Source organism: Geotrypetes seraphini, chromosome 5 (genome assembly GCF_902459505.1).
Source record: "Geotrypetes seraphini chromosome 5, aGeoSer1.1, whole genome shotgun sequence".
Lineage (NCBI taxonomy): Eukaryota > Metazoa > Chordata > Amphibia > Gymnophiona > Dermophiidae > Geotrypetes > Geotrypetes seraphini.
Window position 1 is genome coordinate 207,018,972 of NC_047088.1, and position 17,809 is coordinate 207,036,780.

A 17,809-nucleotide genomic window follows, 5' to 3' on the forward strand; every position below is an offset into this window, starting at 1 on the left:
AATACAAGACCAAACTCAAAGAAAAGATTACTACTCCAAGCTGGTAGGCATGGAGTCCATAGACTCAAAAAAACTTTTCAATCTAGTAAAAACCTCACCAACACCAAACCTTACCTAGCAGCACAAGGAAAGCATCCTCCAACAGCCACTCAACTCGCAAACCACTTCAAAAACAAGATTACAACAATCAGGACTATCTTCAATAACACACACATCCTCCTCGACGAGATAACAAGAAATCCCCCAATAGGAGAAGCCATTGCTGCAGACAGGACCTGGACCGAATTCCCTGCGGTAAACTGGACAGACATGAATCGACTCTACAGAAAATACAGTCATGCTTCATGCGACCTGAACTATTGTCCCTCATATCTAATAACCAACGCCACCCCCAAATTTAGGGCCAGCCTCATGCAATGGATCCAAATTACACTCACTGAAGGTCAATTCTCGCAGCACCTAGGAGAAATCATAATCACTCCAATTGTGAAGGACCACAAAGGCCTTATAGATATCCCCGCTAACTATAGACCCATCGCCTCAATACCAATATACGTCAAACTTATAGAAGGACTAGTTGCACAATTCCTCACAAATTACCTGGAAGACCACAATCTACTCCACCCCTCTCAATCGGGATTCAGATACAACCACAGCACGGAGACTTTACTAGTAACCCTACTAGACCCAGCCTGACAGCACCTTAGCAAAGGCAGAAGGATGCTGATAATTCAACTTGATCTATCTGCAGCATTCGATCTGGTCGACCACACCATCCTACTGCAGACACTAGAAGCCATAGGGATCTCAGGCAGGGTATACAATTGGTTCGAAGGATTCCTTAAATACAGATCTTATAGAGTAAAGTCAAACAATCTTAAATTAGAACCATGGTCCAACCCCTGTGGAGTTCCTCAAGGATCACCTCTCTCACCTACTCTCTTCAACCTCTTCTTATCCTCCCTTGGGTCTACCCTAGACAATCTGAATGTAACTTCATTCAGCTACGCTGATGACATCACCATACTCCTACCCTTTGATGCTCCTGACCCAACTTCTACAGAAAAATTGGAAAAAACCTTTCAAGCAGTAGAAAAATGGATGGCAGATCACAAATTGAAGCTGAACACTGACAAAACAAAATTTCTACTGCTTGAAAAGGATAAGAATCCCTCCATCACAGAACTAGAAATAAACGCCTCCAAATACCCTATACAACCTACCCTAAAACTCCTAGGAGTAACAATAGACAGATGCTGCACAATGCAAGCCCAAATCAACAAGACCACCCAGAAAGCATTTCTAACCATGCGCAATTTAAGAAAAATCAGAAAACTATTCGACAAAGAGCAATATAGGCTAGTAGTCTTCCTCCTTTTATCCCTCTATCCTGGAATTCCTCAAATCCAACCTCCACTAGATCCACTCAAAAATTAAAACTATCCTACCCCTCCTTAAAAGGCATCTCCCTTGTTGGTAAACTTGGCTCTTCCCTCCCTTTCAGAATCACTCAGCTCTGGAACAGTCTCCCTTCCCCTCTCCGCAATTTGAGCCCCCTTCTACCATTCCGTAAGCATCTGAAGACCTGGCTCTTCTCCAGAACGTAACCCCGTCCCGCTCCTGGCACTCTCACACCAACCTCTCTTCTCTCATACTTATATAATTCCACTGGAGTTCCGTTCCTTCCCTAACCATGTAAACCGTGTCGAGCTCCATCTGCGGAGATGATGCGGTATATAAACCCAAGATTTAGATTAGATTAGATTAGATTAGTCCAATCCCTAGTACTAGGTCTATTGGACTACTGCAACATACTCTATCTGCCTTGCCCTGCAACAATGATAAAACAACTACAGACAATCCAAAACACTGTACTCGGATTAATCTACTCACTGAGAAAATTTGACCACATCACCGCAGCCTACCTGGACTCACACTGGTTGCCAATGCAAGCACGAATTCAATTCAAACTATACTGTCTATTATTCAAAGCAATAAATGGCACAGCCCCCAATTACCTAAACAACCGCCTGTACCAAAACGCCACCACTAGGCAAAGAAGAACTAAGACCCCTTTTACCTACCCCCCATTCAAAGGCACCCAGCGCAAGAAGATATTTGACAGTCTGCTGGCGACGCATGCAGCGAAACTGGACCACACTATCTCCAACCTGCTGATAACAACAAACGACTACAAATATTTTCGAAAAGAAATCAAAACCCACCTATTCAAAAAATTTATACAGATGGCTTAACCCCAACCGGACCCCCCTCAACGCAACTCCCCCCTCTTCCCCCCTTCACCAGTTCCCTTCTCTTTAGCCTCAAGCATGTCAACTGCTTCCCTAACGGTATATATACTGGATCTGCACTATTTCCTATTTGTACAGCATCTTGTAGCTCTTGAAATATACAGCTCCATTATTCTTGTAACTTCTCTTGGAAATGACCAGAATTCTCTCTGTAATTATCCTGGAAATGTCCAGTTGTCTCTTTTGTAATCTGCCCAGAACTGCAAGGTTGAGGCGGAATAGAAATCAGTAATGTAATGTAACTTACTCTGAGGGGTTAGGGCAGGGGTGGGCAACTCCGGTCCTTGAGGGCCGGAATCCAGTTGGGTTTTTAGGATTTCCCCAATGAATATGCATTAAAAGCAGTGCATGCAAATAGATCTCATGTATATTCATTGGGGAAATCCTGAAAACCCGACTGGATTCCGGCCCTTGAGGACCGGAGTTGCCTACCCCTGGATTGGAGGGAGGGTAGAGTGGCTTATGGCCATGAGCTGAATGGAGAATAGGGGGTTATGTCAAGGGCTGGGGGTCTCAAATTTTGTAAAATAAATTTATGCAGATTCCAACCCAATATTCACCTTTTGAGCTGTGTTAGATTCTCTCACTAAGCCAGGGGTCTGCAACCTTTAAGACATAAAGAGCCACTTGGACCCGTTTTCGAAAAGAAAAAAAAACTTGGAGCCGCAAAACCATTATAAAACAAATCTAACACTGCATATATTGTTTCTTATCTTAATGCTATATACAGGATCACTAAATTGAAAATAAAATCATTTTTCCTACCTTTGCTATTTGGTGATTTCATGAGTCTCTGGTTGCACTTTCTTCTTCTGACTGTGCATCCAATCTTTCTTCCTTTCTTTCAGCCTCCTGTATGTTTCCTCTCCTCCAGACCTCATTCTCTCCCTCAACTTTTTCTTTCTGTCTCCCTGTTCCCCCTTATTTCTGTCTCTGTCTGCCCCCTTTCTTTCTTTCTCCGTGCCCTCCCCCAAGCCACTCGGTTTGCTGCCACCGCCATTGGGGAATAGCCCCCAAGCCACCGCCGTCCCAAGCTTTCCCTGCAGAAGCATCGCGCTGACCAGCATTCCGCTCCCTGACGTCAATTCTGACGTAGGAGAGGAAGTTCCGGGCCAACAAGGCATTTCTCCTCATTCCATCCAGCCTGAGCTCCATCTCTCCTTGATCCAGCATTTCCCTTCTGTGTCTGTCAGAATTACCATTCCACCTATTTTCCAGCATCACCCTTCTTTGTGTCCATCTCACCTATATCCCTATCTCACCACTTTTTCAGAATCTTCATTTGTCTCTATCCTTGTCTTCACCCCATGTTCACCATTTGCCCTTTCAATGTCTTTATCCCCCCCCCCTTTTTCAGCATTACTTCTAAGTCTCTATTTCACCTCCTTCATGTCCCCTCTGTATCTCTATCCTTATTCAGTAGGTCCTGCTTACCCTTTCTCTTCTTTGTGTCACTATCTCCATTTTCAGCTTTCCCCCCCTTTTCCTTTGTTACTGCACCCTGTAGCTAGAATCTTTCCACCCTCCCTCCACTCCGGCCCAGCCCAGTATGAAATATTTCCTTTTGTTTCCCTCCCCTCTCTCTTTCTCTCTCTCTTCTGCTCCCTCACCCACGAGTCCTGCATCTGGCCCTCTCCCTTCTACCTGCACCTGGCAACACCCCCCTGCTCCGCGGCTCTCTTCAGCAACTCGTCAGCAGCGGTGATCAAGACAAGCTGCTGACATCGAGGCCTTCCCTCTACGAGTCCTGCCTTTGTGGAAAAAGGAAGTTGAAACAAGCAGGACTCGCAGAGAGTAGGCCCCGACGTCAGAAGCTTGTGTCGATCGCTGCTGCTGAGTTGCCGAAGAGAGCCGCGGAGCAGGGGATGCGGCCGGAAGCAGGTAGAAGGGAGAGGGAGATAGGAAGGCTGTAGATCTCCGGAGAGTGACACCGACCCCGGCCAGGATGATTTCTTTTTCAGGCGTGCACCTTACAAGTCCAGCGTCGCGGCGGGAAATAGCCATGCTGAGCAGTGAGCTCAGCACTACACAGATGTCGTGTACACAGATGTCACTACACAGATGTCCGCCGTGCCGCCGGACCAATCAGCAAGCAAGGCTTTCATCTGTGTATGTGCTGAGCTCACTGCTCAGCATGGCTATTTCCCGCCGCGACGCCGGACTTGTAAGCTGCATGCCTGCGTGACACACTACCGGAGCCGCAGCAAAGGTGGAAAAGAGCCGCATGCGGCTCTGGAGCCGTGGGTTGCCGACCCCCGCACTAAGCTTATGCAGGCCCTGGCTGAGTATTGCCAGCACCTGCACAAGTCCTGTGCTGCACCCTGGCTTACCCCTGATCAGCAGGGCCGGATTAAAGGGTAGGCCTAGTAGGCACGTGCCTAGGGTCCAAAATGGTCGGGGGGGGCCTGATGAAGGAGGGTATCATCTGCCCGACTGCCCCTTCTCTCTCTCCCTCCACCCCAGGCCCATCTCACCACTCACCTTTCATTCCGATTTTTTTTTTTTTTTTTTCAAACAGCGCCGCCCCCCCCCCCGCATCGATCAGCAATGTACCCCTCCCCCCCCATTGACGGACTGATCGGCAACACGGATTCCCCCCTATCAACGGAAAGTAAAATCAGCAAGCAATGTGGGTAAGATCAGCAATGGCAGCTGTAATTTTGCAAGTGGTGCTGCTTGCCCAAAGCTTCCCTCTGATGTGCCCAGGCAGAAACAGGAAGCTATGTCAGAGGGGAAGCTTTGTGCTGAGCACCATTGCAAAATTACAGTTGCCATTACCGATCTTACCCACGTTGCTTGTTGATCTTACTTTCCGTCGATGGGGGGGCCAGTGTTGCCATTCAGTCCGTCAGGGGGGGGAGGCATTTGCCGATCGATGCTAGGGTGGGGCATCGTCGTTTGAAAAAAAAAAAAAAAAATCGGAATGAAAGGTGAGATGGGCCATTGGGTGGAGGGAGAGAGAGAAAGGGGCAGTCGCGCAGATGATGTAAGTGGGGAGAAGGAAGAGAGAGAGAAGGGGGCAGAGCAGGGCAGATGATGGAAGTGGGGAGAAGGGAGACAGAAGGGGGCAGGGCAGATGATGGAAGTGGGGAGAACTTGTGCAGTCAGCGTCAGGCGCATGTGGGAAAGCAGCAGCAGTGAGGACATGAAGGGCCCTCACCTCCTCACCCACTCCAGCCCATTCAATCCCTCCTGATGCTGATGGCACAAGTTCTCCCCTCTTCCATCATCTGTCCCCTTCTCTTTCTCCCTCCACCCCAGGCAATTCACTGAGGGGGCAGGTAAACACGATGCAAATGAGGGGAAATGGCATGCAAAGTAGGAAGGCAGTGATTCACTAAAGAGAAGAAGGAACATCAATTGGGCTGGTCGATCAAAAAAGAAACGACTGCTGAGGACCAGTCACTCACGTCCTTTCCGAATGTCCTGCTCTCTGCTTCCCCAACTCTCCTACTCTCTGCCGCCCCGACTCTCCTGCTGTCTGCTGCTCTTGTTCCTGCAGTGCAAGCCCATGGTTTTAACCCGTGTTTTTAACCCATGGGTTAAAAGCGTGTTCTGTTCCATCTGGCTGCAGCGTGTTCTGGCTAAATTACAAGTAGATTGTGTATGTCACAAGGGAAACAGGAACTGCCTTGTACAGAAAAGGAACCCAAATATTATGGAGCTACCTCCCCCTCCTCCAGTAGCGCTGGCCATTAGAGCAGAGACAAGAAGGAGACGGAAAGCATGGCAGAGAGAGCTAGAGCAGCAGGGCCTTGTGTCAGATGCTGTTAACCCCCTTCCCCTTTGTTTTGACCTCGCTTGTAAGGTCTGCACATGCATCTGGATCGCTCTGCAGCGATCCATGTGGTCGGTGTGGGGTGTGCCTCTGATCAACTTAATTTGCATGAGGACTCATAGTGAATAGATTACCCGGCCAGACTCACCCATGGATCGCCCAACAAGGTGAGCTTTAGTGAATCTAGCCCTTAGTGCATAACAGCAAATGGGATGTACCAGTGGCATGTCATGGGTATTCTGCCTAGTAATGTGTGCACCTTATAGAATAGTATCGGATGTGCACATTGGAAGGCACTTTTATTTAAGCCAGTTTTTGCCTGTCATTGGCCTGGAGTAAGTTGTCACAGCTAAGTTAGGCACACTTTAGCACCATTATAGAAGTGGTGTTAAGCGTACTTCTTTGCCACACCTATATTTATGCATCACTTTATAGAATTTGCCTTCTCCTTCTCCTTTATTCTTACAAGACACTAATGATGAGAGAAATGCTCTTGAACTTGATTGTAGGCATAAAATTTATTTATGTAAACTTTATCTTACTTTTAGAAATAAAGTATAATTATTAAGATCTGTGTCCTCTTTAGGCTGCAACAAAACTGGGAGACTTGATTAATGCTTTAAGCCAGTTTGAGCCGCAGAATGCTTATCTGTTCTACAAAATGGCATTAGTATTTAGCAGAATGGTGAGTATTTATTTATTTTATTTATTTTCTATCCCGTTGTCCTCAAAGAGCTCAGAACGGGTTAAAAGGTCAAAAATGTATGGGCAACAATAAAAAGTTGTTCGATAATATATAATCTATAAAATAGAAAAGGTGAGGAAAATCTCATGAAAGTTTTCCCTTTAATTTATTCTTCTTGTCTGGTGACTAGAACTCAGTGCCAAATCAAAAGAATAGTACCAGTTGTAAAAGAGAAGAATAAAATGTGAATGATAGGGCTTTCTTAATGATCCACAGATCAGTCCAGAATGTGTATGTTATATCCTTTGGCCAGCAGATAGAGCCAGAGAAACAAAGTAGTTCTTTGTTATTCACCCATTAAGGGTACTGTGCATCCCTGGATCACTCAGTATTTCTCTGCCTCTGTCTCCATCTCCATTAGATAGATGATAGGCTAACCATGCACCTTCTGATTAGATAAAGTGACTCCTATTCCAGGTTGGTAACTGAGATTCAGTTGAGCATTAAATCTTAGCTTCCAAATTTGAGACCATTCTTCAAGCTTCACTAGGTCCTTCCTCGTGTTATTTACACCATCAGGGGTGTCTATTGCAGATTTTGGTGTCATCCACAAAGAAACAAATCTTACCAGTTAGCCCTTCAGCAATATCGCTTACAAAAATGTTAAAAAGAAGTAGCCCAAGAACTGAACCTTGAGGCACACCATGGATAACATCCCTTTCTCAGAGCAATCTCCATTGACCACTACCTTCTGTCGCCTTCCACTCAATCAGTTCCTGACCCAGTCTGTCACTTTGGGGCCCATACAGAGTTAGACGTGCTTAACTGCACTCATTTTAGCTTTCTTCAATTCTTTAGCCTTGCAAAATCAACTACGCCTTCCTTCACAGAATTGGCAATTCTTCTTTCTGACACCACTTTGCTTTCTCCCGATAGGAGCAGCTGTGCTTCCACTTCTCACTATCATTTGCAATGCAGCTTCTCAGAACAAGTGGTACCTCAGCTGTTAGTTGTCCACAGTGCATCAGTTTGTGATTTCCAGGAGTTTTTGACCTTGTTTCTGCCAGTGATGCTTAAGTTTTACTATCCTTTTCAGTTCACCTATTCTTCCCTTCCTTTATAATTGAAGTCTTTCTGCGATTCAGCATCACAGTATTTATAGGGTTTCAGTTTCACATTATCATCCGTTTCTGCGACTGCATCCATGTTGTTGGCAGTCAGTTTAACCATCACCTTCTGTCACCTGTTGATCAACCAGTTTCCAGTCCAGTTCACCACTTTGGGACCTAAGTTCAGCCCTCTCAGCTTATTCATGAGTCTTCTTTAAGGGACCATATCAAAGGCTTTGCTGAAATCCAAATAGATTACATCTAGTGCATGTCCTTTATTTAGTGCTTTGGTCACCCAGTCAAAGAAATCAATAGTCAGATTTGTTTGGCAGGATTTTCTTTACATAAAGCCATGTTATCTTGAATCCTGAAACCCATTGGATTCTAGAAAGTTATCTCTTTTCCTACCACTAATGCAAGGCTTTCCAGCCTGTAATTTCCCACTTCTTCTCTATCACCACTTTTGTGAAGCGGAACCATATCCTCTCGTCTCCAATTCTGTGGAGCTTCTTCCATTTCTAAAACTTTATTAAATAAATCCTTAAGAGATCCCACTAGGATTTCTCTGAGCTTCCTCAGTAACCTGGTATATATCTCATCCAGCCCTATAGTTTTGTCCACTTCAGATTTTTGTTTATAAATGCTTTCTTCCATGAATGGTTCAATATCTATTCACTGAAGTTATTAGATAGCTACCATTGATCTTAAGGCAGGCCAAAGGCAAATTGTAGAGCACTCTGATCCAGGTACCGAGTGGTGAAACATGAATGACCAGGAAACCCGGCCAAAGGCCTTCTTTGTGTCAGTGGAGAGAAGATCCATTTGTTTACACTGCTGGCCAGCCCTCTCTATTAAATTAACCTACTTGCTGCCCTTATATAAACCCAGATTGGTCTGGATCGAGGTACCCAGTTCATTAGTCTACCCATCAAAATCCTGATAAATATTTTCATATCAACCCCTAAGAGAGAAATCAGCCAATATGAGCCCCATAAAGAGGGATCCTTCCCCTCCTTAGGAAAGAGTGTGTACCCTGCCAATCTAATGGAATATGGCAAGTGGCCACCCTCACCCAGTGAATTTAACAGGTGTAAAAAAGGTTCCACCAAAAGCTCTTCATATTATTTATAAAATTTAATGGAAAAACCATCTAAGGCCAGGGATTTACCTGGCTTCAGAATGCGGATAGCCTTCTGGGCCGCAATCCCCGAGATGGGCCTACGCCACCGAATAGCATCAAGGTCCTCAGTTTTATCCAGGATAATGGAGTTCAAATAAGCATTGATCTCTTGCCTCCTCAGGTGTGTATAACTGCCTATAAAACTCTAGAAATTGATTTCTAATTGTTCCCCATGTCATCCCATTCATCACCTCCCTCTGCTGCTTCCTACGATGAGTGGCCATAGCAACAGCCTCAGGATAAGCCTCCCTTCCCCCGTTTTCAAAGCCAGGTATTCTCCCCAGTAGTTTATTGTTGAGTCTCTAATATTTAATGTCTTGGATCACATCGATATCTGCCAACATGGCCCACACTGGTGCATGATCTAACCATGGAATTGATTCAATAGTTGAACCCCATACCCATGATAAAAGTTCCTTATCTATGAACAAATAATCAATATTCAACTAACACTGATACACATATGAGAAGTGGATATAATTGCAATCAGTCAGATAGAACTATCTCCATCCATCAACCACATTCATTCTTCAACCACCCAATGAAAGTCCTTACCAACCTTTCTATGAGACACCACCCTTCCTCCTGTGGTTATCCATTTTTATGTGTCCTAGTGAGATTAAATCATACTGTTATGTCTCCAAATGATAAATAGTCTCAGTTTTCAGCACTAGTAACCTATATCAGCAATACAAATTAAGATCTTCAGGGCCTCAGCACCACTACTCCACTGCTCAATAGACTTTCATAGCGGCAAGCTTTACGTTCCAGATCTTCATCGGTTCACTTTTAAATTATTTGAATGCTTTAAATTATTTAAAACTTTTATTAAAAAACATTTTACTCTCAACTTATAGATGTGGTTAAATATTAAAGTTTTAAAAGTATCACTTATCTTATTTGTGTCACATTCATTTAGCTCATTAAACACAGCATGTTTCGTTTACTCTGTCTCAACGGTCTCCCAGAGCCACCGCATGTCAGTGAGGAGTTTGATGTTGGCGGCTCGGGGATGCCCAAAAGGTCAATTGTGGAGCTCATCCCGGGCTCCGTGATAGACTCGCATTGCCTTTGCGTTCTACCTCACCCGACGTCTATTCTGGCTGCCTGGCTGGCCTGGAACTTCCTCTCCGACGTTAGAATTGACGTCAGGTGGGGAAGGCTGATCCCGGCGCTTCTGTGTCCTCTTTATGGCGTGGAAGCAGGGAGAGCTCAGAACGCGGTGGCGGCCTGTTCCCTGATTGTGGCGGTGGCGGTGGCCTGTTCCCCAATGGCTGTGGCTTGGGGGAGGGCAGGGAGAAAGAAAGAAAGGGGGGCAGGGAGACAGAAAAAAAAGACGGACAGAAAGAAAGAAGGGGGCAGGGAGAGAGGAAGAAAAAGTTGGAGGAGGAAATGAGGTCTGGAGGAGCGGAAGCATACAGGAGGCTGAAAGAAGGGAAGAAATATTGGATGCACAGTCAGAAGAAGAAAGTGCAACCAGAGACTCATAAAATCACCAGACAACAAAGGTAGGAAAAATGATTTTATTTTCAATTTAGTGATCAAAATGTGTCCATTTTGAGAATTTATATCTGCTGTCTATATTTTGCACTATGGCCCCCCTTTTACTAAACCGCAATAGCGATTTTTAGCGCAGGGAGCCTATGAGCATCAAGAGCAGCGCAGGGCATTCAACGCAACTCCCTGCACTAAAAAACGCTATCGCGGTTTAGTAAAAAGGGAAGGAGTATATTTGTCTATTTTTGTATAGTTGTTACTGAGGTGACATTGCATAAAGTCATCTGCCTTGACCTCTTTGAAAACCCCCAGAATATAAATGATAATTAACATTTTCTCTGCGTACAGTGTGCTTTGTGTTTTTTAAAATTTTATTGTTGGTAGATCATTTTGACTTGGTCATTTTAAAAGTAGCTCGCAAATCCAAAAAGTGTGGGCACCCCTGCTCTTATGTATTCTGTTGATTGATATCTTAGAGACTCTAGTTCCATCTAGTGGAGATAGTAGTTTACTACAGCATAATAATCTCACAGAAAACATTGTATAATCCTATTTGGCAACCATGAAATATAAGTTAATTTTAAAAAAAATATTTTCAAGATAGTGTAACTGGTTTTAACAAAGGTTTGGACAAGTTCCTGGAGGAAAAGTCCATAGTCTGTTATTGAGAAAAATATGGGGAAAACCACTGCTTGCCCTTTATTGGTAGTATAGAATATTGCTACTCCTTGGATTTTGGCCAGGTACTAGTGACCTGGATTGGCTACCATGAGAATTGGTTGCTGGGCTTGATGGACTATTGGTCTGACCCAGTAAGGCTATTCTTATGTTCTTAATTTATTTGTCAGAGTTTTCATTTATGTGTACCTGAAATAAATATTTGGTGTTTATATATATATATCTGTGTGTATATACAGTACCGTATTTCCCCACATATAGGCCATCCCCTTGTATAGGCTGCAAAAAATGCCTATACAAGTTTTAAAACTGGTAGATAAGCCTCCCCATTGTATTAGCCATGGCTTATCTACTAGTAACTGGGGCGGCCTAAACAGTTTTTAAAAATCATCCCCCCCACCACCTTATCTCCATCACTGGAGGGCCTGAATTGTTGTCGCCCTGAATCGCGGCCAACGGTGCAGGGCAGGAGAGATCTTTTCAATTTCCATCCCGGCCCTGTGCTGCTTCCTGTCTGCCTTTGCCGTCAGTTCTCACGGGACTTGTGAGTCTCACGAGAACTGAACTGATGGCATCAGGGAAATACAGTGGAACCTTGGTTTACGAGCATAATTCGTTCCAGAAGCATGCTCATAAACCAATTTACTCGTATATCAAAGCGAGTTTCTCCATAGGAAGTAAGGAAAACTCGCTTGATTTGTTGTCCCCCCACTGGTGCTGCTCCACCTTACCCCCCCCCACCCCCGAGGCCACTGGCGCTGCTTCACACCCCCCGCGATCCGCCCCCCACCCCCCCCCGCTGCCATGATCTGGCATCCCCCACTCACCCACCCACCTAAACACAAGCTCTTACCCCGATTGGCACCAGCACCAAAGTACAGGACATGCCGGTGCCCGAAGATCCTCCCTCTTGCTTGGGCTGGGCTTTGAGCATCTGCGCATGCTCAAGGCCTTCTAGTTCTCGCTCTCTCCGAGCAGGGGGTGGGGAAGCCAGATCGCGGGGGAAGGGGGGGCTCGCTAATCGAGTCAGTGCTCGGTTTGTGAAGCACGATTTGCGGGAATGTTTTGCTCATCTTGCAAAACACTCGCAAACCATATTACTCACAAACCGAGGTTTGACTGTACAGTATATAATGCATTAACACACACTAGGGGTGTACAGGCCCTAAATTTTCATTTTGTTAGCTTTCTCTGCCATTTATGAGAATTTTTGCTTTGTTTGTTTTGGGAGCACTATCGGAAAGAGTGCGCACTCTTTCCAGCACATGAAAAAAACTTGAAATTATGAAGGTTTTTTTTCCTAATATGAGATAGCAAATGTTGACAGTTCCCATATCATTTCAAATGAATGCACAACCCTGATATGTGTACTTATATAAATATATATATACAGTGTTTCCCCGAAAATAAGACAGTGTCATATTGAACCACAAGGTAATGGCGTAATAGAAATTCCTAATGTAATGTAATTAATTTTGGGTCCAAAAAACGCATTAGGGCTTATTATGGGGGGATGTCTTATTTTTTTTCATGTACAACAATCATCTTTTCCTTCCTCTCCTCCATTCCAATTCTTCCTCTTTTCTTTCTGTTTCCCCCCCCCCCATGTACAGAATCTTTCCTCCCCTCTCACCCATCCCCTTGTGCTGCATCTTTCTATCCCTCCCTCCCTCCCATCCCCCTATGTAACAGAACCTCACTGACCCTCCCATCATGAGACTGACAACTCCGCTCTTAGGCCTCCAAAAACAGCAGTGCTCTGAACAGGCTGCTTTGCGGCCTTCCCCACTGGGGCTTTCCCTCTGCCCGTTCAGAGCGCTGCTGCTGCTTTAGGAGGCCTCAGAGTGGAGGTATGTCAAGGTCTAACCGGGATGGGGGTCAGTGAATTGACGAGACCGATATTTTTTTGGCAAATCGGGCAGCACTAGTGTCAGGGATGGAGTAGGAGAGTCTCAGGGACATTGGGGGAGGGGAACTTGGGAGGTCGATTTTATTTTTGGAGTAGGGCTTATATTAGAAGCATTTTTAAAAATCATGCTAGGGCTTATTTTCGAGATAGGTCTTATTTTCAGGGAAACAGAGTACCGTATTTTCACCCATATACCGTGCACCCGTGTAAAACGCGCACACGGGTATAGCGCGCGGGGAACAGAAATTTATGCAAAAAATTTTTAATATAGCGCGCACACACGTATACCACGCATGCCGCCCCGACTCTCCTCTCGCCGCCCCGACTCTCCGTTCGCCGCCCTGACTTTCCGTTCGCCGCCCCGACTCTCCTTTTGCCCGCCCCGACTCTCCTTTCCAAAGGACCGTTCGCACCCCCACCCGAAGGACCGCTCGCACCCCCACAGCCTCCCCCCCTCCCCTTCCCGCATGGAGAAGCTGCCTACCGTTGTTTCCGGATGCCAATGAGCCCAGCTGCTTCCTCTGCCGGCAGTCCCGCCTCTTCTCTGAGCCCTGCGCTACGCTACTTCCTCTTACGGCGGTCCTGCCCTTTCTCTGATGTCAGAGAAAGGGCGGGACCGCCGGAAGAGGAAGCAGCAAAGCGCAGGGCTCAGAGAAGGGGCAGGACCGCCGGCAGAGGAAGCAGCTGGGCTCACTGGCATCCGTAAACAACGGTAGGCAATTTCTCCATGGGGGAGGGGGTGGGAGGCTGTGGGGGTGTGAGCGGTCCTTCGGGGTGGGGGTGCCAGCAGTCCTTCGGGGTGATGAATCGGACGTCGGGGGGGGGGAACTATGTAAAAAAAAATTTGTACAACGCGCTCATGCGTATAACGTGCATGGTTATGCACGGTTTGTAAAATCGTGTATAACGCGCGCGTTATATGCGTGAAAATACGGTATATATATATAATTTGTAAATGCTATTTTTCTAACACACGTCTCTTTTTTAGTGTGAAAGAAATCAGCTCATCCTTCAGCAAACACAGACTTTAGTTGAACGAGCTTATGGTTTGGCTAATCATAATGCAGACATTGCTACAGAACTTGGTTACCAGATGATTTTACAAGGAAAAGTAAAGGATGCTTTGAAGTGGTACAAGGCAGCAATGACACTTGATGAAACAAGTGTTCCTGCACTAACTGGTATGCATAGGGTTTCATGGCAAAAATAATAAGTATAAATTTGTGTCTGGGCGTGTGTGCATGCTGTATATATGTTTCTAACAGAGAGAGTATGATTATAGATAGATATAATATTAGCTGTATGTATTTCTTCAAAGATAAGTAAATATAATAGTTATTTTGATGAACTATGGGGCTAATTTTCAAAAAAGAAAAATATCCAAAAAGTGGCATAAATGGGCAGATGGACATTTTTCTCACCAAACTCTTCCAATTCTCTATTTTTGAAACCTATTTTCTAGATAGATTTCTATGCTATTCATCTACAGTTCATCTAAATCTCAAGGGGACGCATTAAAGATATGGTTTGGGTGAGATTAGTACAGACTTTTATGACTTGAATGTTTTTCTGCCATAATTGAATGTTTTAGACTATGGCCAGGATACAATTTGGATGTTTGGGCTAGACCTGTTTTAACAACGAATAAGTGCCAAAAAGGTGCCTAAACTGACCAGATGACCGCTGGAGGGATGTAAGCATGAGCTCCCCACACTCCCCCAGTGTCCATTGACCCCCCCACTCTCCCAAAGATGGAAATGAAACAGTACATACCTGACTATATGCCATCTGCAGATAAACTGTTAGAACAGCAAGCACTTCTCTGGAGTAGCCTGATGATCAGTGCAGTGAGATGCAGAGAAGGGGACCCTGGTCCATATCCCATTCTAACTACTGCAGTTGTGATGGAAGCTGTGAGCCTACCAAAACCCAACAAGAACCCACTTTACCATCATATAGGTGACACCTGCAGACATAAAGGCTATTAGTATACAGTTGGGTACAATAGGTATGTGATGGGTTTTGGAGGGCTCACCTTATAAGGGAGTTATGGTAAGATATGTACCTGGGGCCTTTTATGTGAATGTCACTGCAATGCCTCCTAAGGTGTTTTATTGCTCTGCTGGTTATGTCTGTATGGTCAGTCTACTAAAAATGCTGATCCTCCCCCCCTCCCTTACATTTCAATGACTTCTTTTATGCATATTTCTTTTGGAAATTTTTTTAAGGTTCAAAAAGATAGATGTACATCTAAAAAATGGCCATTTTCAAAAAAAACAAGATAGATGTTTTGCAGTTTTGAAAATGGGCATGTTTGGTACTGGATTTTTTGTGTGTCTAATGTAAAATTTCCAAACTCAGATTTGGACATCATATTGAAAATGCCCCTTTATATTTATTTATTCAATTTTCTATACCATTCTCCCAGGAGAGCTCAGAACGGTTTACATGCATTTCAGGTACTCAAGCAGTTTTCCCTGTCTGTCCCGGCGGGCTCACACTCTATCTAATGTACCTGGGGCAATGGGGGGGATTAAGTTACTTGCCCAGGGTCACAAGGAGCAGCGTATGTTTGAACCCACAGCCCCAGGGTGCTGAGGCTGTAGCTTTAACCACTGCACCACACTCTCCCCTTATATGCTATAAGCCATACCGTACTAAGACACACCAAAGATCCATCAAGCCCAGGATCCTGTTTCCAACAGTGGCCAATCCAGGTAAGAAGATCCCAAAAGAGTAAAACAGATTTTCCTGTAGAATCCCACTTTATTCCAGGACCAGTGAGTTATTTCCCCCTAGCCAGAGGCTTTTACTCCCTCCTTCTCATGCCTCATCACTGAGCATTCTCCTGTGTTCAGCAGTCTTTCTTCCTACAGGCTAGGCTGTAGGAGCTTATTTTTCTGCTCATGTTTTATTTTGTGATCTTTCAGTATTTTTCATTCGCGATTTTCGTCCTCATGCTTTGGAGGTTCCCTGCGGGGATATCCTTGACTGCGGGAGATCGCAGACTGTTGAAGAACATCTGCTTCTGGGGGGTTCCCTGCTCGGCAGTAAGCCCCCTGGATAGCCTGCACATCAGATCAGGGCTCGGGGACCATTCCCTTGGAACCCAGGTTTGATCACTAGTTGGGTGGAGCATAGGCTGAGTGGTTCTGTGGAGATGTGATTGGGATTGGAACAAGACTGCGTTCCTCCACCAGGCATTTGTGCAACGTGCCAACAGGTGGTTGAGGTCTCTGGCCATGGTGGTCAGGCCGGTGGGATAGTCAGAAGACTTGAAATCCAGGATCTCTTTATGAGCTGTTTCAGCTCTGCCTGCAATTTCTCTCATTCAGCACATGTCATAGTGAGTACTAGCTGCAGTATTCCTGTCAGCACATATTTCTGTGAATAAGGTGCCTTCAACCACCAAGGAGGATCTTCAAGCACCTTCTGCCCCGACTCCCACAAAATTGGTGTCAGGGGGCCATTGGGAGTGCGCTGGCAGTGTTTTGGTGAAACGCAGGTACGGCTCAGGCGATAAACCTCATAAATCTTCCAAGCATTCCAAATCTGAAGCACAGAAGTTGGCTCCCACCACAGAGAATGGTTTTCCCACAGAATTTGTGAATATACTTTATCGGGCATACTTAGTTAAAAAGTCTCTGCCTGTTTCTCTTCCACCAGTATCTGTACTGGTTCCAGGGACCCCTTGAACCAGACACTCTTTCAATTCCTCTACTTTCACAGGGCAGCACTGTGGTGGCCATGGATGGGGCAAATATAGTAGATCTCCAAGATATAGACCCACGTGGAGCCAGTGATTTGGGGGAGGACCCCACAGTACACAGATTGTTTAAACCTGTGCACCTTATGGAATTGAAGCTGCAGTCGGAACAGCTGGTCACTGCAGTATGTTCTCTCATAAGTGATCAGAGGCCACAATCTGCCGCTTTTCCTGAACATTCTGACATTGTTCGGATTCTTACAGACATCTGGGAACTCCAGAGTAGAGATTGACACGGTGGCTGTTACCCACAGCTAGCCGTGTGTAACCCGCTGAAACGGTGGGGGGGGAGAGTTCTCACTGTGGGCACGGGAACAAGGCATCCACTGCCCTGTGGAGTGGTGAATGGCCTTGTCCCCACAGTTAAGGGAGAGAATGTGCATGGTCACCGATCGTATGCGGCCCCCTCCCTCTTTCCTACCTACCAAAACTATCTCCCTCCCTCCCCCTTACCTTCGCGGCATGTTAGTAAAGTAACTTGCATCAGAGGAGAAGCTTCCACCCACACACACGAGACTGCAGGCAGGCTCAGCCGGTTCAGCAAGTTACTTTACTAACACGCAGGGAAGGTATGGGGGGGGAGGGTGATTCTCGGGCTGCACAACGGGTGCTGAAGGGCGGTGAGGTGGCGAGAGGGAAGGGTGGTGGTGGTGGGAGGAAGACGCTGAAGGATAAGACAGAGTGGGGAGAAGCCGCTGAAGGGAAATGGGGATTGAGGAAGACAGAGTGGGGGAGAAGATACTGAAGGGAAATGGGGAAGACAGAGTGGGGAGAAGACGCTGAAGGGAAATGGGGAAGACAGAGTGGGGAGAAGATGCTGAAGGGATATGGGGAAGACAAAGTGGGGAGAAGATGCTGAAGGGATATGGGGAACAGAGAGTGGGGAGAAGACACT

The 17,809-nt window shown here is 45.7% G+C and overlaps 1 protein-coding gene across 4 annotated transcripts in view; it reads left to right on the forward strand.

Annotated features, from left to right (window-relative positions):
* The window catches only part of TTC21B (tetratricopeptide repeat domain 21B), a 222,897-nt gene that overhangs the window by 42,288 nt on the left and 162,800 nt on the right, over nt 1-17,809 (forward strand). For 3 of the 4 annotated variants that reach the window (XR_004539464.1, XR_004539465.1, XM_033944656.1), the window contains exons 8-9: nt 6,677-6,775; nt 14,137-14,329. Coding sequence is in view for 1 of the 4 variants with exons in the window: in XM_033944656.1 (XP_033800547.1) it covers nt 6,677-6,775; nt 14,137-14,329 (292 nt within the window). In the remaining 3 variants the exon portion in view is untranslated. The remainder of the gene's footprint in view (nt 1-6,676; nt 6,776-14,136; nt 14,330-17,809) is intronic. The other variant, XR_004539466.1, reaches the window with a different exon arrangement.